We start from the raw sequence: 23,941 nt of genomic DNA on the forward strand, positions 1-23,941 counted from the left end.
GAAAAGTGTTTAGAACAAGTATATATCAACAATGGAGCGGGACTTGTGGATCTAACGCAGTGCCGCAGAGGACTTGCTATGGGCGGTGTGCTGCTGGAGCATTGACTTTATTTTTGTTCCCCACATGGATCCTCGGGGAACAGGTGCTGTCAAGCCACCAGGACGAGACATGATAATAACATAGTAGTTACAACTCTGTGTGCCTGTGGGCTTCACTCACCGCTAAATGTCCCCGCACTGAGACACTGAACTAGCTGGAAGTGGAGGTTTTTTATGTCCCAACAACGCTAGTGGTTGTAATGAAAGTGTCGAAACTTTGCATTGGTGTGTGTGGTTGCGCGACACACTGGAGGATGACTAAACTGTAACTCTGGTGCTTTGTACAGTAACATTAGTTGATGAGTTTATGTGTCGGAACAGAAATTAAGTTTGAAAAAAGTTTTGATCTTGTTGAACTAACATTGCTAGTTAATTTCTTATGCTGGGCTGGGACACACATTCATACGATTTAATAAAGTACTTATTGGACTTTAACTTATCATGGCACTTACAATAATGAGCGTAAGCTGTCCTCAATTTAGGTCATCCTGTAGGTCTCATCTGCCTTTTTTCCTGCATCCACCGTGTGTGATTGTGTGTGTGTGTGTGTGTGTGGGCACGTCAGTCGCGGGGGAGCAGCAGACCCGCCTGCTGCAGAGAGCCGACAGGATTGAAACAGCGACTTTACAGTGAAAAATCGTTACAGCGTACATTGATATTACAATGAGTACATGTTGGCAGGACAGTCTGAAATGTTTTGCACGGTCTTTCGCTGTACGTTTTGTTGGTAATGTGAGATGTTCGAATTACACACACGTCTACTAAGTTTGAGAAATTGTGACTATTTTGTCCGTTTAATGATGTAATAAGTAGAGATGCACCGATTTCAACTTTCTAGGCTGATTCAAATTTCCAATTTTTCATTGAGTTTGATCTGCCGTTATCGATTTTAGCCGATTCCAATTTCATATTTTCTAACCACTTTCCAGCACACAAATATTTATTTTCTATCTTTTTTTTTTTATAGAAAATTTTTTGAACAGATAATGGATCACTATAAAATAGAACTATATAAATGACTCCTGGTGACATTCACACACATCTAAAGTGAAATGTTAGAACCATTTCCTCCTTCTCACAACGTAAACAGTAAAGTTACCTGAAAACAAACGTCACAGATGATTTAACGTCACCGCTCATTTTACACATAGTTTAGAAACAAAACTAAACTCTGAGGGAAGATTACTATGTTTTAATGTTGGTTTGGAGCAGTATGCATCCCCACTAACTTGGAAAGTGTTTTAAACGGTAACGTTGATACAGCGTGTCGAAGAAATACAGCGTCTCTTTTTTTTTCTTTGTTTTTTGTTGCGGCGGGGGCGGCAGAGGGACCGCAGTGTTCGCTAACGTTAGCTTCTTGTCATCTGATAAACATTAAATTCATCAAAGTCAGTGTGCCCGACACTATTTTCCAATAAACTGTAGCTGTCATATTTCATGAAACCTGCGTGAGTGCGGTTTTCATGTTCCAGTTGTTCAGCCTCAGAGGGGAGAGAGAGAGCGGCTGAGATCAGAAGAGCAAACTACTCTGCAGAGCTGTGTATAATTATGACTTTATGACATTTCATAAACAGCTGATTGAGCGGCGGTTCGCTCATGTTGCTTGATGTTTATCATGCGGCGCCCAATTCCGGTCACCGGCCGGTCAATCGGTGCATCTCTAATTGTGTGAAAGTTTACTCTTTATTCCATCTGCTAGCAAAAAACAAACATTTTTAAAAGATGCTGTGTGATGATATTCACTACCAACAATGTGAAGAAGTTTTAACAAGCTGCCAAATCGAAAAACTTCAGCTTTTATGAAGACAAAAGTTGATACAGACATGAGTAATCAGCAGAGAGAATGGAAAGACTGGAATCCTGACACTAAATTAAAGTTATGTCCAACGTTGTCTTGTGTTAGCTTACCTTACAGACTGTAGTTAGTCTAAAACTGACATCTGGATATTTGACTTAATTAAATGCTTGCTGCAAACGTAACGTTCTCTCTGCTGATTCCTCACGTCTATATCCAGTTTTGTGTTCCTAACGGCTCAGTTTTTCAGTTCCACAGCTTATAAAATCTTGTATTCTTTTATACAACTTGTAATGTTAACTGAAATGTATTGAACTGTTGAATTTAGTCTTAAGTGATATATTTGACTTGTAGCAATAAAAACAAAATGCTGAGATGTTATGTGCTTGATTATTTCATAATTTCATCAATACATTTCATAATACAAAACATCTAGTGAAAAAAAAATACAGATAACCCAGAATGTGGGTTGTATTTTTCCAACCCATTTTAGGTAGTATTAACCCAACAACATGGTCATTTTAACCCATTTTTGGGTAGAAAATATAACCCAACATGCTGGGTCAAAGCCATAACCCAACCCTGCTGGGTTAAAACAACCCAGCGTTGGATTGGTCCATATTGGACCCAGCGCTGGGTTACCAAAATAACCCAAGTTATTTAATTTCATGCCCTGAATACCACTGCCCATAATATCTGAATGCTTGTCTGTTAGTTTGAAGCTGGTTTATTAAATACACAAGGAAATGCAGCAACAAAGCATCGTTCAGCAGCTCAAAGAACTGAGCCCCTGCTGTATTGAGGATTCCTCCCCCAACGCATTCTTTTCTAATTCAGATCCAATTAAAATACAATTGTTCTCTTTCATCACTGAATGAAAAGTCAAATCTCCCCTGAGAGAAATTTGAGGGCAGGAACTAAGCTGTGATCAGACAGAGCGGTGAGTGGTGAGGTTCTGGCCTGGGCTCAGTATGGCTGTCACTTCTGCTGAGGATGTCATGTGACTGGCTGAAACTAGATCACCAGATGGAGGTTAGTGTCTGATTGAGTCATTTGTGGCAAGGGATCTTCCTCATCTACACTATGTGAGTAAGTAAGAGCAAGTCAAAACCACATAGCCTGCTGCATGAAGCATTTACTAAGCAAACTAGTATATACCTATTATTTTCCAAAGCTTTGAGTAGTGGAAGTCTTTTTTTCCTCAGCCATTCACTCCTTAACTCCACCATCTGCTGTACTGTAGACCTTTTTTATAGCTCCTACTTAGTGCTGTCAAATGATTAAAATATTGAATTGCGATTAATCGCATTAATGTCATAGTTAACTCGCAATTAATCGCAATTAATTGCACATTTTTATCTATTCAAAATGTCCCTTGATTTCTTTTTGTCCCATTATTTTTTCTCATTTTAATGCTCTTATCAACATGGAAAAGTGGATCGGCTTGCTTTGTGCTTTTGTTGCCTGGCTTTGACGAGGGGGCAGAGAATTCGCATCAGTTGTGTGCTTGGCCATCAAGTGGTATTTCAGACTGGACGTGCTGTGATGATAGCTCAGTTCACAACAACAAAACACACAGATCACTTTGGTCTTGTCAATGGAACCATTTGGCAACTTTTTAAAAGTAAACTTTCCATTCAGAATCTCATTGGTATCCATTTCGGCATCTGGTGCTCGCCATCCACTCAAAACATAACGTTAGCCTACTACTCTTTGGCCGGCTCGCAAGCCCAAACAAGTGTGTGCGGCGTGCCTGTTGTTTTGTTTCTGGTCTAGCTAGATCTGGTGTGGTGTTGTAGTTTTTTTAACGTTACTAGTTGTTGCTAGGCCAAAAAGAACTTTAATCTTGCGATAAAAAAATAGACGCCGTTAAAATGGGTTTGCATTAATGCCGTTAATAACGCGTTTAACTGACAGCACTACTCCTACTGTATGTGTCTGCAGGTTTTTTGTCTTCACCACCGCCCACTCGTTCATCTCATGTGCGTCTAATGGAACCGACAAGTCCTCCAAATCAAACTGTTGTCCGTGCCCAGAACGTCTCCTGATCTGATACCCCACTTAACAGGACCACATTATTTGTCAATGTCTTCCAAAACACTTGCAAATCACTCTCGGAACAACCAATCAGATTTCTAACCTGACAGTGCCATGGGTAAAGTTTGGGTTAGGTTTCACAGTTGCAAATAGTCCATGGTTTGGTTTGTATTGAGGTTTTTTGGGTCACGGTTTTGGGTTTGGTTAATTGAGTACATTTTGTCATATTTTTTTGTTTTTTAAGGTTACTTTTCTATAGCTTCAGTATCATTTTTGGTTGTGAAAAAAGTTTGTCAACAAATATCTTTGCTGATAGTTTTTAGTACGAGCTTTACTTTATGTAATAGCTTTAACATTGAAGGTGGGAGCAACGAAAGGGTTAATGCCCAACGAGCTTTAACAAGAAAAGAATAGATGACAGGGCGGCCAGAACAGTCTGAATTGCAGGTTCTTATGCAATGCAAACGTTCACTGCTCCAGTAAATAGGACAGACTTTAGATACAACTTGGCAACGGCAGAAATTTGCAGTTTGCTCAGCTCAGAGAACCCTTTGGTACAACTATAAAGCCAGAAAGCTAACGTTATGCTAGCAAGATTCAAAGTCAGTAACAATCAGTAAATATAATGCGACAGTATGTTTATCAACAAGTCAAGCTAGCTTCCAGCCAGGTCATTGTCCACAGACCACAAATCAAGACTTTCAGAAACCAAATGATGCTCCATATGTAGCGTTACTGTCGGCCGCAGCCTGAAGTAGAGATCTGAACCGCCAACGGGATCAGAGTGTAACTTACTTCCTGCAGCTGTGTGTTAGCGCCATCCTGTGGTGTTCGGGGGACAAGCCACTGAAGCACTGTTGTAAATAACATGTTAACATTTTATTTTTATTTTAATGTAGAACGGTAAACGGTCAGTTTCACAGGAACTCCTTTAGTAGGTGTCCTATAACACTTTTTATTAGACACCCTGCAGCCAATCAGATTATTAGTATTCACCCAAACCACAACACAAGTATAATCGTTGTTAATCATTTGTTTAATAGTTTTTGAAGTATTATTCCACGACATGGCGAGACATAATCCAGCTAAGAAGCGGCACTTTTCAGAGGTGGAGATTGAAACCCTGACATCTCAGGTTCATTTGCACTAATGTGTGTACTATTTGGCAGCCTGAAAACTGGTATTAAAGGCTGAAGAAAGAATGTGGAATGGAAAAAGATCACTTGTGTTGCCATAGTAAATTGGACTGCAGCTAAAGTTTATTTAATTTATACATCCTTGACATATGAATGATATTGTCCTAATAGTAACATACAGGCTTATATTGCAATCTCTTAGGCCTTCATGTAGGTGTACCTATATTTAAATAAACATACGGTAGTAGAGTTTATGCAGTGTCTTTTATCTTACTCATGTTTTTTTCATGAGTCTGAGCCCGGCAACCGTGAGCTGTGAGGGAGAGCGCGTGTCCTCCGCCCCCTGTGCTGGACCACCAGCCCGACCCTGTCTCCTGACAGCAGAGGGGCTAGAAAAACATGCCGAAACATGTCGGTCAATGGCAGAAATAAATCAATAAACTTGGGCCATTAACGATATTTTAAAAGAAAAACGAAAACCTAAAGAATAAATATAAATGTTGTGCTTTGTCATGTTTTCTGTATTGAATATCATAGCCAAACATAACACTATTTTAAAAGCGAGGAATAATATCCTGTCTCCTTTGTATAGTCCCAGTTGGGGCTGTGCTTGACACTGTTCTCTGGGCATCAGGTCATCTGGCTTCATCACTACATTTATGTCACCCTGTTTTCCTGCGCGATGTTGTGCAGAACCCCACAGGCTAAAACTGTGTTGCAGACTTTTTCTGGCGTGTATAGTAGGGTCCCCCCCGCTGATGCAAGACAGGGCCATCTGCTCTTAATTAATCCGATGGAGCGCTCCACTGTGGCCCGTGTTAAACTCAGCCCGTGTGTTGTCTTCCGGTTGACCATGCATTTGTTGTCCTTCTGGGTCAAAATGAACACTTTTTCTAAACACATTTTTACGTTTCTGTCCCTTTTTTACAGCACTTTGTTTGGGTCACTTTTTTCGACATTTTCAATGCCATTTTTTACTTACACCAACTTATTACCACTAGTTTTACACTTATTGTTGGAATACATGGTCAATACATGTCATTTACAGGAAATTATACATAACTTTGAAATTATGAATTATTTTGACTAATATTAGAGGAACCTATGTTGATGGATAATCACAGACATGTATCTCAAAGTTTAGTCAAGTTTTAAATCCATTTAAATTTTTTTTCAAATGCTAAAAAATTGTTTTGGGTAATTTGGTTAAAAAAGAAACCCATATTTCTGATATAGAAGTTTTAAGAACGGGTCAAATTTGACCCGAGGACAACACAAGGGTTAAGTGAAATATGGTCTTTGAGATTTTTTTTTTTAAAAACCATATGCAACCTTAATCACATCTTAACCTTTACAAAATATTGTAATGTAAACATGCAAAACTGGTTTGTTTATCTCATTTTAAACTTGAGTTTAAAATGTATTGTGTAAGAGAGTATTGTGTAAAAATTAGGGTTGTGTATTGAGAACCGATTCCTACTTGGAATCGTTTCAAAAATTACGATTCCATCGGAATAGTTTCTTTATTGGAATCGTTTGGAGGACATTGTTTCAAATCTGATCATGGGTTCCAGATTTAACACGTGCAAGTTTTGGTTTCTGTAGCGGCCAGGCGCTTGTTGTGTTGCAGCCGTGGAGCACAGTAAGCGGTGCTCTAGTGTGGCTTTATTTTACATTGAAAAAGCCGGGTAAAACTGCAACCCACCTTTGAGTCAAAATAATTTGTGAAATAAGCATGTGACCCATTTCAACTCCACCCTTAAAGAATCGGAATCGACAATCGATAAGAACCAGAATCGAAAGGAAGAATCGGAATCAGAATCGTTACAGTTTTTTCCAACTGCTTACACGTTTTCAAAACTATGTCTCCTTTTTTCAAAACTCTACACACAATTCCTAAAACTGCACACACAAAATGCAAAATGCCTCACATCTTCAAAATGAAACACTGCATTCAAAATACCATAAACACATCTCAAAATGAAGCATTTGCATCAAATGGCAAACACTTTTTTCATAATAGTAAATTTTTGGATATACCATGTTCTAAATCTAAAGCTCTTTTGTCTTTCATAGGCTTATAGCTACATTTACAATGTTCTAGAGAGAAAGTCATCTGCTGAGAGTGGTTGAAAAGTGCACTGTAAAAAACAACAACGTTTGTAAGAGTAGCTCAGTGTTGTATACAGTAACATGAAACAAGAAAATACAAGTACAAACATATGTAAACCAAAGGTATAATTTTTAGAATAAAGAATATGTGTGTGTGTGTGCGTGTGTGTTGTGATTGTGTGTGTGTGCTTGTGTGTCAGGGCGGGGGTGTGTGTGTGTGTGTGGGGGGGGACAGAATTGTATGCACTTTGTGCAAAACAAAGTCTGATTGATTTGTAATGCTGAAATGCCGATACCGTGGGTGCACCCACATGTGCCAGACTGCCAGTTCATTTTTATATTAATTTAATATTAAACATTGCAGGTGGTGCCAAGTGGAGCGTCTGTCATAGTGTGATTGGTCATATCGGTGGCATTGATTTATAATTTCCCACGAAGCTGATTAAACTTCTCATCTCCAATCCTATCTGTGAGAAGTGGCGCTGTCATGAGTTGAAAGCTAGCTTACTTTACGGCGTGTGTGTTCGTGTCGGCCGCTGTCCATTTCCTAAGGTTCTGAAATGCAAACAATGTTGACTACTTTTTTTTTTTAAACTGTGAGCACCCACGGAGGAAAACATAAATCGGCGCCTGTGCGCGACCTGTTATTTACGGTAGTTTGAGACTTATATCTCTGAAAAGTCAATACTTATCAGTGCACTCACCTGTGTAGACCGGCATCAACATGTAGAAAGCAATATTTCAATTTGCTCTGTCTGCTCAGTCCACTCTTGTCCACCGCACTGTTTTACGCAAACACAGCTCTACTCTGCAAATAGCTAATTTTTACAAAACAAGCTAAAAGAAAAGCTGTCGGTTTGTAGTCTATTTTTCTTAGTTTGCAGGGAATCTTGAAATTTGGACAAATTCTTATAAACTTAAGCTGTCTGAAGAAACCATCCTCTCCGCTGGAGCGGTAAATATGGATGCATTATTAGACCAAAACAAATACATGTGGCTACTTAATATGCACGTGAATGACACAATCGTTATGTTTGTGTGCTTCATTCTTGATAATGATGCTGGTTGTGTTATTATTATTTTGCCACAGCATCGTTTCATTGAAAATGAGGCATACAGGACCTGCTTATCAGTCCATTCGTCATTAAAGCTGGGCTTTTCCACAACTTTTCGCTTCAGGCTCTTGGACAGTGATATTTTTGTCAGCCCATTTTCCATCAATCAGGACTGCATACTAAAACCATGTTTCCATAATAATAATATACAATAATAATAATAATTACAAGGTCTTGATTATTACAGATTCCCTGGATATTACATTTTGATGTGATGTCATAAAAAAAAATTATGTTAACATGGCACACTAATAAACAAGAAATTTTGAAAAGGGCACTTCATATCAAAAAGGTTGCCGACCCCTGCACTAAGGTCTATATAAAAGAGACTTCAGATACAGTATTAGGGGACCACTAAGGCCTATTTGAAAGAGACTTCAGATATAGTATTAGGGGACCACTAAGGCCTATATAAAAGCATCCAAAGAGCACTATGTCATCGGACCTTTAACACTCAGTAGGGGTACTTCAAATCAAACTGTAATACAAATAAAATTATAGGAATTAATATTATCGGCACATGCTTTATTTTAACAAGTTTGGAATTTTTTGGGATTTAAAACCTCCCAAAAGTTTGCACTCAAATATCGAAAGACATTTCAAAATAAAAAAAATGGTGCTTCTAACATCTAACGTTCAAAAACTATACATTGGATAATTTCTCATTATTGATAAACACCCTCAAAAGTAGTTATAATTTTTAAACAGTACATTACCATGGAAATCTTTACAAAATCAGCTCTACCTCCCACTACATTTAAATTGACTCACAGCGCTACCTGCTGTTGTGGGGGAGGCTAGCTATGCTAAACTGGATAACCACCTAGCAGACAGGGGTTGATTTTGGTTTTGGAAAAGGGAATAAACGTATTATGTCCTTCAAACCTTGCCAGGTAACAAGTATTAATATCACACATGATCTAGGTACAACATTTAACCACGACTAGCCCGAAATCGACAGAACCAGCCTGAAAATGAATTAAATCTGAAACGATCGTATGAAACTCTACGGAGCATAGCTGTGTAGTTGTCGCACCTGTTCGCAGCTGGCAAATACTACGCTATTGTTGTCCCGTCTGAGTTTGAGGTGCTTGACTTAGCAAAGGGTTAATAATGGCGGAAAGATTTTGCCAAATGTTATGAGGAATTTTCTTTTCTTTGTAGGATATATTTGTTTGTACTTTTAAGACGTGTAAAAGGTTTTTAGAAACAGTCGACAAGTGTTGAGACCATGTACAACTTTTAATATTTCTTTATCTTGTCCAAAGTGATTATTGCATATAACTACTTACCAGATACTCCTTGATAAGTTTGTCCACATCCTCCCCAAGGTACACAATAAGGGACTTCAGCAGGCACTCTCTCTTTAGATTTACCTCAAGACTCTAGGTGAGAGCAAAAAAAGTACAAAATTATGCTGTTCAGTTTTACAACTTGATTAAAGATGCAACTGCCACACAATGCACATGGGTTCTTTGGTTAACAGTATTTTTTATTTACAAATGCTTTGAGTAAACCAGTTAAAAAGTCAGTCAAACTCAGAAGAGAAGCATGCCACATCTTCCAAAGTGTATTCTAACTCTACAAATCTCTGCAAATTTTATTTGATGTACTGAGCAAGTACATACATACCTGATCCAAAACTCTCAGTATGTTCTGGGTCTTCTCTCTGACAGCTCCTCCCTTGTTTCTGATGATATCAATCAGCTTGCTGTGGTGCTTGTCCAAGGAAGCCAGGAACCGCGGTTGAAGAGGAACAGTTGTAATCCTCATGAATTCAGCATTGATCTTTAAAAAAACAAAATAGCACATACAAGATGTGGTGTGTAAGATCTTATTTTTGACATCTAGGGCCTAAAGATGCATTATGGCTCATTAGCAGGTTTCAAATGGTAGGGGAGAATATTATAGGACTGAACTACTGCAATGGATTTACAAAAAAGTTACTTACCTCATCCATTGAGAACAATGCGGGCCACCTGACTTTAAAGTCCTCCACTCCTAATTTCTTCTCCACAATTTCATGTCTCCGCAGTGGAAAAGTCTTGACCATTTTGTCCTTTATCAGTGCACGGTTGTTTCGTTTCATCACCTCACTTAGAAGTAACAGTCTCTCCTTTTCCAACTTGTCTCTCCAGTTGGAATGTCAGGTATGTGGTTGGCCTCTCCTCTCTTAGGTCTCTTTACTTTTTTTGCTGGCAATGCATCCTCTGGAGCTTTGGACTTAAGTGAATTTGCAAGTAATTCAGAACACCCAATGCCCTTCAACTGAGTTCGGTAGTTGCCCATTTTGGTCTTCAACCGCTGCTTCCACCCGTAACAACCGTTGTATGAACCAGGTTCAGAGAGACATGGATGCTTCTTGACAAGTGCTTCGGCAACATCACTGAAGTCAGAATCTGTTGGGTAGGTCTTGTACTTGAATATCTCTTCAGCTACCTTTTCCAGAATATCAGATTTTGTTTTTGAACTAGGTGTCAATCTTGTCATGTTTGACCTATACACCACATTCCCCTTCTCTAACTGCAGTTCAGTGTCATAGGAGAACGTTGGTATCTCTCTTGGCCACATCTGAGTTCTTGAAGAGACAGAGCTGGAAGGTGTGGAAAGGAGCTTTGTGTCATCTGATTGAGTTGACAAATCATCACAGACAGTAAGATTAAGTCCTTGGCTGCAATCATCAATTTTTGGGATGACCTCAACAGTTGCCAAATCCTCAAGTTCAGCAGTAGATGTCAAGTTCACTAGCGCATCTCCAAAGTCTCTGTCTTGGTACTGCAGTCTGAAATTACCATTAAACCCACACACTTTCCGGACTTAAACTGCTCCATTGTCTCTGGAATTCCATCAGGCAGAATTAGCTTCCTGGTGTCATCAGGATTCAAAACAACCCGCAACTTGACTGGCCTTTTCACTGCCATGTCCGCCCATCAAAAAAAATCTAGTAAAAACAGGAATAAAAAAAACATTAGTATTAGTTGTATGGTCCATAACTTTCATCTAATTACTACTCACCAATTTTATGATTAACAGTCCCACTAATCACTATTATAGTGATAAAGAGAAGTTTTACACTTTCTGAATTTCCCATACATTTGTGTCAAAAGTCAAACTGCTATGGCCTTAAAGCCTTGTCTTATTTACATTATGAGAGGACAGCAAAATAAAGCAAAACAAGGAATTTTCAAACCTTTCCAATCCTACACTCATTCATATTCAACCTTATGCATGTATGTACTGTATCTCTTCAGAGAGATGAGGCGCCGTCCATCAACCAGAGGGTAGGGATCTGTCAGTTCATGCACCCCAACAAGACTTAGTTCCCTAGCAGTAGATAGGACTAAGTAATAAGCTCTGTATTGTTCCAGGTACCAGGCATCCCATTTTTTGACAATGAAAATTAGTCTCTCCTGTAGAACAATCATATGAACTATTTCCCAGAACTCTGGAAGTCCAGCCAGTGACCCATGGGCTACCACCATTCCAATCTTGTAGTTGAAGCCATCATAGGTTGCACTTTTTGCAAGGTTCACAGTGTCCACATGTTGATGTCTTTGCTTTACTGCCAATGCAATGTCGTCATTAATAACATCAAGGGGGAAGTTTTGAAACATCAGAAACCTCCAAAGATGGCTTAAAAAAGCTACACATGTGCAGATTATATGCAGTCTGAAATTGGTGCCTTTGAGCTAATATTCATTAGCTACAGTACATTTTTGTAAAAGTTTGTATGATGAATTACTCTTTTAAAGAAGCTATGTTTTGCTTCAAATCTCATAGTCCATAGTGCAACAAGGGGTCCAAACTGGCGTATTAACCCTGGATAATGCTCCAAGTAATGATGTTCGGGCCGAATTCTTTGATCAGGGAAAACTTCTTGGAATACTGTCCTGTGTTCAGATATCTTGAAGTCAAGATAACAAATAGAGTCCTCCGTCTGAAAAGGTGCAACAACCAGTTCTACAATGTCCTTTAATTCACAGAGTACTTGCCAGGCTGGTTCGTTTGAAGGAACTCTCTTCTCTGTAATCAAGAAAGGAAGAAATCTCAACAGGCTCCAATTCTCGTGTGCATTTCCTCCAATTGTTGTCTTTGCAGCATAGGTGAGGGGCACAAGATGGGGACAGGTTTGTCTTATCGGTCCACTTAAATGGAAATGTTGTTATTGCTTCATTTAAATTGGCTAACGTGAAATATTTTTTTGAAATTAACACAGTAAGACAAAGAGCAATCTCAGCAGGGATAATTCCTTCAAACAGATCATGAGCTATATCTGGGGGGAAACTCTGCGTCACACAGAAATATGACAGATTTTCTGACAGCGTACACTTCCTTTTAACACCAAAATGACTAGCCAGTGAATTTTCTTCAATAACTTTAAGATGAGCAGTATGGATATCCTTGCTTCTTACACAAAATGCTCCGGATTTGACTTCTGTTGTTTGAATGTCTACATTTTCTGCTGTACAAAATCTGCAGACATATTTACCTGCAAAACTTTCCACAAAACCTGTAATACCATGGGCTCCGAGATTGTCTGCTACTACACAATGAACAAAGCCTTTCAGAAATTTCCCCAACTTGGCAATGAACAGTCCTTGTTGTTCTAATATAATAAGATCATCTTCTAAGGGCTTCAAAACACTGTCAAATCCATAGCACTTAACATCCTCAGTATGAATAAGTGCAGCTAAATATATATTAGAAAGCGATGAGTGACAACTAGCAGGCAAGATCCCCAATGCCCAATAAACACCACAAATGTTATGTTTTTTTCTGAAGGTACCAAGGGGATTACATATTTCAAAATCATCTACATATAAAATAAGTGAAATAGCACACTCCTTTGACAACTGCAAATTTTCTCTGTAATTATAAAAAGACTTATACAGAATTTTATCAGATTGAATTTGATATGAAGATTTTAAATTAGTTGCTTTGTCCAAAAAAGTTTCACAACTTAGAATCTGCTGTAAATATTTTAGAATAGAGATATACTGAAATTATTTTTTGTTTTGTGAGTTGAGCACAAGTTCTACAGATTCTACAATATTAAAATGTTTTTTGAAGTAAGTCTTTCGCTTCCAGACAGTGGAAAGAGGGCCACGGCCACTACAAGAAGCAGTGATTGGATTTGACTTACAGAGAGTAGATGCTAGGTCTTGCAGGAGAGTTTCATCTACTTGACAGTTACTATTCTGTAAGTGCTGAGCTAAGGTTTGATGGATAAGAGGGACAGAAGCAGTGCCTATTAAATAGTCAAACTCTTGCAAAAGTTAATCAACGGCCACACTAGAAACAAGATAAATCTGTTCTAGCTTTAGTAAAAGGGAGGCAACTTTGAGCTCAACATTACATGTCAAGTCATTTAAATCCTGCACATCAAAACTGGAATCACCCAAGTTATCTGTACTTAATTCATCTAAGGGCTCAGTACCAACACTATCTATCTGGATACTGCTACAAGGACTTTCAACAGAAAGATTTACGCTTGACCCTTTTTTCTCAACTACTTCAGGCTTTAGGTCAGTTTCAGAACAATCCTTATGATTTCTGCTTCTGTGAGTTCGGAACAAACCATAAACATTTGTTTTGTAAGAACACCCCTGAAACACGCAAACTACCGTTTCACTGTTCAGGTGTTGCGCTATATGTTGAAAATAGTCTTTTAAATTTGAACGTTGATTGCAACTGCATAAAAGACATTTAAATGTGGTAAGTTCCGTTTGTGAGGATTGCTGATGACATCTTGACAAGTGGCTCAAAAGTGCATTCCAAGTTTTGCAGGTACATGGACAGTTGAAATAGATGCAGCAATAGGAATGGTGACGTCCATAATGTCTATGTTCAAGCTTATAATGTTTAAGTAGCTCAGATCTTCGTGAAACAGATGTACCACAGTCTTTGCATTTCCACATTCATCAGAAGACTAGGAAAGAAAGAAAAGTAGACCCACCTTACCAATTTGCCACTTAATACAGTTTACATGATGCAGAATGGTACATTTGCAGTTTATATAAACAGTTATGTTTTTGTCATTTACTTCAGCAGGAAAGCAATGCCTTTTTAAAGCAATGATATTTCATTTTACTAGTTCATTAGTTGTAGAGGTATCATTACTTGTCTCCATATGTCCCTCCTTTGCAATTATTCAAAAGCTGTAATAAGTGAATAGGTTTATACAGTATGAAACACAATAAACTGATGTTCTTACAATTACTGCAATCATTTAAATGAATTGTAAGGTTACTTAAACTGCATGAAATGACTTACTATTTATTTAATAGTTTATTGCCTGGTCAAATGAACTTACTGTAAGGTGGGTAACTGTGATATTTGTTTTGACTAGAGATGTGAGGAGACACTCATACTGCCAGTCACTATAATACAAATGTAACTAAAGCAATTTTAATTACTTTATTACTAATAGATATTACATTAGTATTAGTATATGTAAAAATATATTAGGCTATCGGCCGCATCTCTATTTTGGGTTTTTAATTCGTAATTAAACATACATGCAAATGTTCACTTAATTCCCGGACTTACCAAATTCAGTAATGGCTAAAATTGTGACCTTTTCAGGAAACAGCAAACCTGTAAAGACAAAGAAAAAGGCAAGATTTCACATTTAGTTTTACATGGGGATATTAGCATTATCCATAATTGTCACTAAAAACTATCAATTACATCAGAAATATTGGCAGTAGTATACTGACATATTATAGAATTAAACATAAATTCCTTTTTAATAAGTACTCATGATGAAAGAGCAAGAGGACCAAAGTTATGATTTCCCTCAAAGCAAAACTGTAAGTCTGGATTAAAAAGTCTCTATGGCACAGAAAATGGTCACCTATTAATCCCTCTGTTGCTAAACTGAACAGATGCACAGGACGTCTTTAAGTGTCATGAATCACTAAAACTAGTTAATTAAAAGTTGTTTGGTGCTTGAGCGGAGCTCCGACTGCGAATTCCAACTCATTGAACTGAAATACTCCCGTTTATAATTCTGGATGTTTTTTTTCCATCGACTTTTAAAAGAAAATTGACCAGGGTTCATTTTATTAGACATTAGCCGACACGTTAAATTGCTGTCGGATTAGCACAAACAGACCACGAGCTGTGGCACGTTAAACATATCTGCGGTTGATTAAAGACAAGGCGGGCAGGCAAACGTCTGTGACCACAGTCAAACTAACGTTACGTTTTTATTTGTTAAATACACGTTTTAGTAATTAGTTCTTTAGTCTTTTACTCCAAAGGTTTATGCCACTTACAGTAACATGCATTTAAGCCGTGAAATGCGACAAAATGTCGACATTGACGAATTTTACCTTCTTTGCCTCACTTTGCTCTGCAAAGGTCTGGTCACCCTAGCATGGAAGGACCTGCAAATTTTTAAGGGCTATAGCTGCAGCATATTAAATACACATGAAAATTTGTAATTTTAATGGCATGGGTTACACATTTGAGCCTGTGAGGGACAGGCCTGTAGTGTCTGACTACCACATGGAGGACGATCAGTTTCAGGCTCCACCTTCAGTACAGGATCGTTTGGGGGGAAGTGACTGGTGTGTGTGTGTGTGTGTGTGTGTGTGTGTGTGTGGGCGGGCACTGGCGGAGCATGGACACTGCAACGGAATCCATCTGTTGCAGAGAGGTCAATCTGGACCATTTGTTGATGAGTATACAATGCATCACAATGCATAGGTCATTTTGGATGCTGTGCAGTGAGAGAGAGGTGTTGGAGGTGGCTATGCTTTCTCTGAGGGATGTCCGAGCTGAGACGCTGGAGCGGCCCATAAGTAGCAGGCATATAACACTTTATTTTATTAATTGCCAACTGGGCTAGGCTAGGTTTACTTTTTATATGCTTTTCTCAGACTGTTTAGGTTGACAGCTTACCGACAGTTCACTCTTTGGGCGAGGGGGTATTTGGGAAGGAGGAATAGGATTCCGATCCCATCCTGTGCAGTCATCATCAGGGACAGGCCTTGACATTAACTTTTTGAGGCACTTGTCCTTCGGACAAGTACATTTACGTTTCACTTGTCCATGCATAAGTTTCACAAGTTCACAAAATTGTGTTTTGCTATTGCAGAATTTGAACAAACCGTTCAAATACTTTGACTATTGACTCAATATCTCAAAGTCGATACTTTGAGATATTGAGTCAATATATTGAGATTGTAAATCAATATTTTAAATGTTCTTATTGGTTTGAGATTCTTTGTCAATATTCTGAGTTACTAAGCCAATATATTGAGATTCTAAGTCAATATTTGAAATTTTCTCATTACTTTGAGATTCTTAGTTTATATTCTGAGATACTAAGTCAATATTTTGACCAGAGGTAGTGGTGACTTGAACTTCTACTATATCTAAAATAATTTTGTAGACATAACAATGGATTTTGCCACTAAATGTTGGTGTTAACTGTTTAACAATAACTTACTTCACCAGTAAGTTCCTGTTAAACGACAAAAACAACCACTGGATAGGAAAAAGGGTATTTTACAAGAACTTTGAATGCAGCACGATGCGGGCGGGGCGAATTTCAAGTGAACGCAACATCTGTGTTTTTCCAACAACAGCACATATGTCAATGCAACAGCAGCGGCACACTGTCATACGTTCCTCTCCAGTGAAATACAGACACACTTTTACACCGTTTAGCTGTCAGCATTTTAACTGTTTACTCCAGCTGCTAGTTAACGATAGGCTAACGTTACTTACTGTTGAGTGTAATGTAAATTAGCGTAACATGCGGCGATGTTTAGGTTGCCTCTAACGTCCGTTTTCGGAGCATCCGAGAGAAGCGCAGGCATCTAAGTGGCACCGCGTTGCAAGTTTGCTTATGTTATCGTGTCTGAAGGTGCTGAAAGTGGAAATAGTGTTAGGGTTATTGGCATTATTTGAGCAGCTTTGCAGTTGCCATGGAGGTCATGGTAGTCATGGTTGCAACCTGTGGATTTCAGTTCGTCCACGAAGGCCTCGTTAAGAGTGGAAGGCTGTACAGCACTGCTAGTCAAAATGGGCATTGCTGGAGATTTATGTTGCATACTGGCTCCAAACATGCCTTCAAACCAATTTTGCAGAGCAGGGATGATCATACCACTTAGTCTATACCTTTTACCGGTAAATTCTGCTTGACCTTTCTTATTAAAAAGGAATCTTGTATCACTGTATCCTGCCTTATCGACTGTTATCTACCGGACCGGTAGATAACAGTCGTTAAGGCACCGGTGCCGTATTAGCACCGGGTCTCTCCTTTTCTGTCAACAATGTGGCGAGGAGGTAACGTTAAGGCGGAGTTAGTTAGCAAGCTAACGTTAGCTAACTAACACCGGTAGGTTCACCATGCTTTCATGCTGCATTGCTTACAAAGAACAAGCTGAACAGGGGGCTGGGTCTAACGTTAGCGGTCCGCTGACCGGGATTGCAGGGGAAAGAAATTATCGTTTGAAATCGGTAACATAGACGTAATGAGTGGCACATGACGTGAACTAACATGGCATTTTAGTTTGTTTGAGTTTTAACTTGTCCAGTTGGACAAGTAAATTTGTCTTCCACTTGCCCTACAAAAAATCCACTTGTCCCGGACAAGCGGACAAGCCTTAATGTCGAGCCTTGAGGGATATTTTCCCCTCAGCCCAATATCAAGGATTCGAGTATGCTTTGGACTTGTAAATAAAACGTATTTGACACAATTTGTCAGACGCATCATGTACTCATTGATGTTTTCAACACATCTGTCTCCCATGTTGGGAATTCGTAGGGTACAGATTCAATCATTGGCAAATTATCAAAGATGTTTTATCAATATTAATAAACTTATGAATATGGTTATTAATAACTTTATCAAATCGACAAACAATCAAAACGGGGCACCACCCTGCAAAGTCAGGGACCAATAATCAAACTGTGAAATAGTCTCATTAGGTGGTATTCCTTTAAAGGAACAAAAGGAAGAGTGAATTCGAGCACTGACCTGTGTTCAACCAGCAATTATTACAATAAGTACACAAATAATCACAGACAACTGCTAATTATAGTAGAATTTATTAACTTCTAAACTAAACTAAATTATCAATGGCCGATCAATAATTCTTCGATCAATTAAAACCAATATACCCTTTTTAATCTACAACAAAACAAAGCAAAAAACAAACCAGCATGTCTCTGTGAGACACTGTGTGTGTGTGTGTGTGTGTGTGTGTGTGTGAGAGGGAGAGAGAGAGTGGTAGAGTGCGATGAGAAGGGGGGTGACGCAACCCGGGGTTGCTCGGTCACGCACAGATTAGCCGTTAGCTCATTGAGGCTAAGCTATGTGTTTTTTTATTTAGTGTTATTTAGCCTCAAGAGGGCGGTAGTGGGCTGCAACGCCACGTGACTAAGCTAGTCAGTTAGCTCTCAAACTAACATGTTGCTGACAAAGAGGGACACGCTAAACTACTTCGCTATGTGCTAGCTGTGTAGCTATTTGACATAAGTGACTCGCTGTTGGCCAGCTGTTCACTTGGGCGTGTGTATGTCCGTACATGTGTGTGTGCGTGTGTTAGTGATAGAGGAAAGGAAGCCCCTTAGGAAAGGAAAGGCACTTTGAAAAACCTGATTATCTCACTCAGTACAATAACTTAAACTCTGTGAAAGGGGAGTTAGCAGGTAGCAATTACAGTTTTAACAAGCTAGCTGCAATATTCAACACAACATATCAACAATGCACCGTGATCAGAGTACATTCACAGAAATAGATTTGACGCGGAGGTCACAATCATAGATTAATAAATCACACGCGCAACAGTAGAACTTACCCAGATAGCAATGAGTCGGCGGACCACCGGCGGTGCTCCAGAGGCAGTAGAAGCGTCAGAATGGCGTAATCGCAAACACGTTTGCCGGCGCACCGCCAGCGGCAGCCGCTTTTTAAAAGCGCCACCTTCCTACCACCTTTGTTCAGAGGTCGGCTCACGGGCCGACCGCCGTTCCGCCGCCCTTCTGCGGCCCGTCGGAGGCAAACGCTATTTTCGAGCGATCTGTCGCCGCTTATTGTATATTTAACCCCTTGACGCCTGAATTTATTCACAATTATATAAACAAAATATTATGTGTGTTTCTGGCTCCAAGCTGATGCTAAATTAAGTTAAGATTGTTAATTTGTCTATAGCATATGGAATAGATATAAATTTAGGTATGATGCAAATTAGCGACAACAGGCATTATGGTAAAATTCTTTACAAAATGGTAAAATTAATAAAACACATAGTAGATTTCATTCATGTCACAAAGTTGTTAGAACTTCTAAACTGTAAATGACAAATACATGGATCTTGACAACGGCAAGAAAGAAAACACTCTCCTACTCCCTAACATTGACAGTAGTTTCTTTAGGGGTAGGGTTAGGTTTAGGGGTAGGATTAGGTTTAGGGGTAGGGTTAGGGTTAGGGTTAATTTTGCTTACGTGAACCGGATGTATCTCCCACTCCGACCGGTCCTACGAGAAACCAGTGCATGCAAAAGGTTCCTAGGTATGTATCGAATGTAAACAAACCGGCATTAGGGGGAATACACACGCTATCTCGCCTGCAGTCAGAATGGAAGGGGTTTGATGCAAATTAGCGACAGTCGGCGTTAAGGGGATATATACAGTACAGGCCAAAAGTTTGGACACACCTTCTCATTCAATGCGTTTCCTTTTTATTGACTATTTACATTGTAGATTCTCACTGAAGGCATCAAAACTATGAATGAACACATATGGAATTATGTACTTAACAAAAAAGTGTGAAATAACTGAAAACATGTCTTATATTTCAGATTCTTTAAAGTAGCCACCCTTTGCTTTTTTATTAATAAGGGAAAGAAATTACCCCCGACAAAGCACACCTGTGAAGTGAAAACCATTTCAGGTGACTACCTCATGAAGCAGTATGATGGATACTGCAAAAATGGATACTGCACAGATACCTCTTACTATGGAACTAGCAGCTTTTTCTGCGAGTTGAACTCCCTCTGCATCAACAACGTGCCCTGAGACGGTGAACATCAGTTGGCTTCAAGGTGAGCAGAAAGGGACATTGGATTCTGTTTACAGACCCACTGTGGTTTAGTTAGCAGCTAGTAACGCATTATTATCGATCTGTGATATTGTCGGAGTCATGATTTATTTATATAGTCTATGGTCGGAGTGGTAGTTCCCTAGGTTGGATCGTTTGGTATCTAGCTTGGTTTTGTGACTCAATTTCAATTAATGCCCAGTGTGTCAGTCTCAGTTTTGTTGAACGCTATAAAGCCTACATGTTAGGCTTTATTTGTGCGTGTAAGTGAATATGTGTGATATATGTGTTTTGTGTATGTGACAACGTTACATCCAGCCCTTTGCCTAGTATGCTGGATAACAGCTAAACATACTTCTCTGTCCTCTGCCTGACGTGAGCGTGTCAGCACCCTATCTCTGCGGTAGATAGCATTGGTGGTGTTAGTACATGCCGTTGGTCTATCGGTCTGCCCTGTACTGTAACCTGAAAAGTTGTCCATTGACGGAATGGCCTCAGGTTTCAGTCTGTTGGACTTAACCCTCACCATTGACCCCATTGTATCGAAAGTACAGCTCTCTAAATAGTCTGTCGCTAAAAAATGCTCACTACAGACTTGAAATCCAAGGGCTGTCGGAGGGCTAGCCAGTTTTAAGGCAGCTAGTCATGAGTTGAGGACTGGTTTCCTTGTCAATGGTAGCCTGTGGAAATGCATCGTAACCCCAGCTGCCTTAGCCCTATACAATTCATTACTTCAGCCAGGGGCAATACAGCATGAACTCCTAGACCTGTTGATTTCCGTTTCCTCAGCCATGTCAGCTAGCCTCAGACTCTTTACATGCTATGGCTATGCTGCTAGTGCTAGTTAGCCACGGAGTAGCTTATCATGCCAGTGACGTAGCCAATTGTGGAATTCCAACATGGCGGCACCCATGTAACAACAACACTTTCAACGTACCATTTTATCCCTTTTAACAAATTCAGCCATTGTTTTAGAAGCTTAAAAAGTTGGCTAAAATAGTTTTTGATCAGCTCCGACTGTTGGCGGACTGTATCGTTGGTTCCCACATGTGTAGTGATTGAAACAGGTAAGTGTCCAGAACAAACCAGGACGAGAGGCCAATTACAAAATATGAATTGAGTTTATTCACAAAGTTGACATAGATAAAGAACACTAAGAGGAAAAGGCCAATAAGGCCAGCATAAAACTACACAGTAACAACTTTAACGGGGAAAGTGCAATGGCATCAACACAATCACTTATATAGCAAATAATGCACCGGAATAATAGAAGCTAGTGATATGCCTCAGGGCCCAATAAACACAATAAAAGAACAAAAGAACAAATTAGCACTACACACTTTAAAACATTAATTCCATGCAAGGAGTAATAGAAAACAACACCTCAAATCACACTAATAGGCAATAAGGGGCCTCCAAAGCTATATCTGAGCCTATAACCAGCTTTAGAATTGCACAGCGCCGGTCAGTGATATTGCACTTTACCCTTTAATAATAATAATAATAAGAATAATAATAATAATAAAAATGAAATAAAACGAACAAACCCAACTAAGAAAGAAAACCAATTGTACTAATAATTGCCCGTTACTATAAATAAGGGTGGGGAAAAAACAATGACAGACAATATTGCATTCAAAAACAGACCTATAACAAATCAAAACAATATTAGTCCATTTTTCAGCATATTTTAGGACACAGTATAAATAATAAATAATTCATAAAATCGTCGGACAGTCTGCCGTACCTTTAAGTCATTTACGTTTCATTCAGACCAGCAGTATGTTTTAATGTCGTTTTGACCGGTACTAGAAAGAAAAAACAAAAACACACTGAACATCTCAATTATATTCTACTATATTTAATAGATTTCACGGTTCATAACTTACAATCATTATCTCCGCTCCAAGTTTGGGCTCATCTGAACAGCTGACTGGATTTGTTTTACAGCGCACCTATAGCCTATGGCAACCTGTATTCTGTCACTGCAGTCTTCTGCACTCTATGAAAACAAATGCATTTCCTAATCAAACAACTTTTCTTACACTTCTTATGCTGTAGAGGTTTAAATGAAAACGGCACCTACCACAAGGCAAAATGTTTGGCCGTCGCACATGTACACCCCGTTGCACTTCCTGACTTTGCGGGTCGATAGAGACAAAGAGAGAGAGAGAGCGCAACTTACCGGTGTCCCTAAATAACCTCCGCCCTCAACAGGGCCATGACGTCACACCCATTACACATGGACAATGATCCTTTTTATGGAAGTCGGGAGTGAAGGCAATAGATCCCAGAGTTTTTCCCAGGTGACAGTGACCGTGGCACTGGGAAGACAGTGTGTAGCTGCATTGAAGAAATGTACGCTCCTGATAATGGAATCACTGACAATCCACTTAGTAGGGGAGAAAAGCGGATGAGGGAATGAAGACTGGGTGCTAACAGCACCGTGGGTGGACCAAACAGGGAGGTGTAGTGGTGAAAAAATGGGGTCCGACTTGAGAGAGTGATCCTCCGCTGGCACTGGGCGAGAGAGACTTCCAGATCGTCTGATCATTTCATAGTCGTCAGATTCATCTACCAACCCTTATAGAGCTTGCTCAGGTTTGCTTTGGACCAGCTCTTAGTAATACTGTTATAGTTTTAGACTGTCGGGGGAATTCCTTTGACAGACTGAGCTCCTCTCTCTTCTCTCTTTCCATCCGTCCCAGAAGTGCTTGTTACTAACTTAGCTCTGGGGAGCTTATTCCCCAGATTCCTTATGTTTTTTCACCCTGCAATTTTCCTTGGATTAGGGTAAAATCATGGTTGCAGCTGTCACCGTGGTCCTGCTATGCCCTAATACACCCTGCTATGCCCTGCTACACCCTGCTAAACCCTGCTACATCATGCTACGCCCTGCACCCCCAACCAGCACTGTCAGACGCCGCATACCAAGATCCTGGGTCTGTCCAAGGTTTCTCCCTAAAAGGAAGTTTTCCGCACCACTTGAGGTTTCTGCCTAAAAGGGAGTTTTTCCTCACCACTAAATGCTTGCTCTTGGGGGAATACTGGAATTGTTGGGTCTTTGTAAATTATAGTGTGGTCTAGAATTACTCAACCTGTAAAGTGTTTTGAGGCCTTTTTTTATTGCTCTATTGTTCCTCAGCTTCCCTGTCTCTCTCTCTCTCTCTGTATCTCTCAGTGGGATTCCCGGGAAGAAGTGTGGGACCATCATCTTCTCAGCTGAGGAGCTCAGTAACTGCCGGGTTAGTATCACATCATACTCAGGACACTGTTGCTCAAGGCACACACACACACACACACACTGTAATATAAACAGTCCAAGACAGAGGTCAGAAAGAGAAGCACTACAGTCTGAATTCATGACAGTAACGTTCTGTGTTTACATTTTTAACTTTGCCAAGTGAATTGAAATGAGCACACAGACAGAATTATTTCTTTATTTGCATCAAGTGGAGGAAAAGTGAATTTATACTTTTCAAAGTGATGTTGAGTGATCATGAGCTCATAAATTATGTATCCAGTCTTTCACAGTTCACTTTTTCTTGCTGTGGTGGGTAAATAATTGGACACTCCAATCAAAGAGAA

The 23,941-nt window shown here is 39.5% G+C and overlaps 1 protein-coding gene across 1 annotated transcript in view; it reads left to right on the plus strand.

Moving 5' to 3' along the window:
* The window catches only part of LOC114553537 (copine-9), a 396,447-nt gene that overhangs the window by 193,556 nt on the left and 178,950 nt on the right, over positions 1–23,941 (plus strand). The window contains 1 exon segment of the mRNA XM_028574744.1: positions 23,535–23,598. Coding sequence (XP_028430545.1) covers positions 23,535–23,598 — 64 coding nt within the window.

This window comes from Perca flavescens, chromosome 4 (genome assembly GCF_004354835.1).
Source record: "Perca flavescens isolate YP-PL-M2 chromosome 4, PFLA_1.0, whole genome shotgun sequence".
Classification (NCBI taxonomy): Eukaryota; Metazoa; Chordata; class Actinopteri; order Perciformes; family Percidae; genus Perca; species Perca flavescens.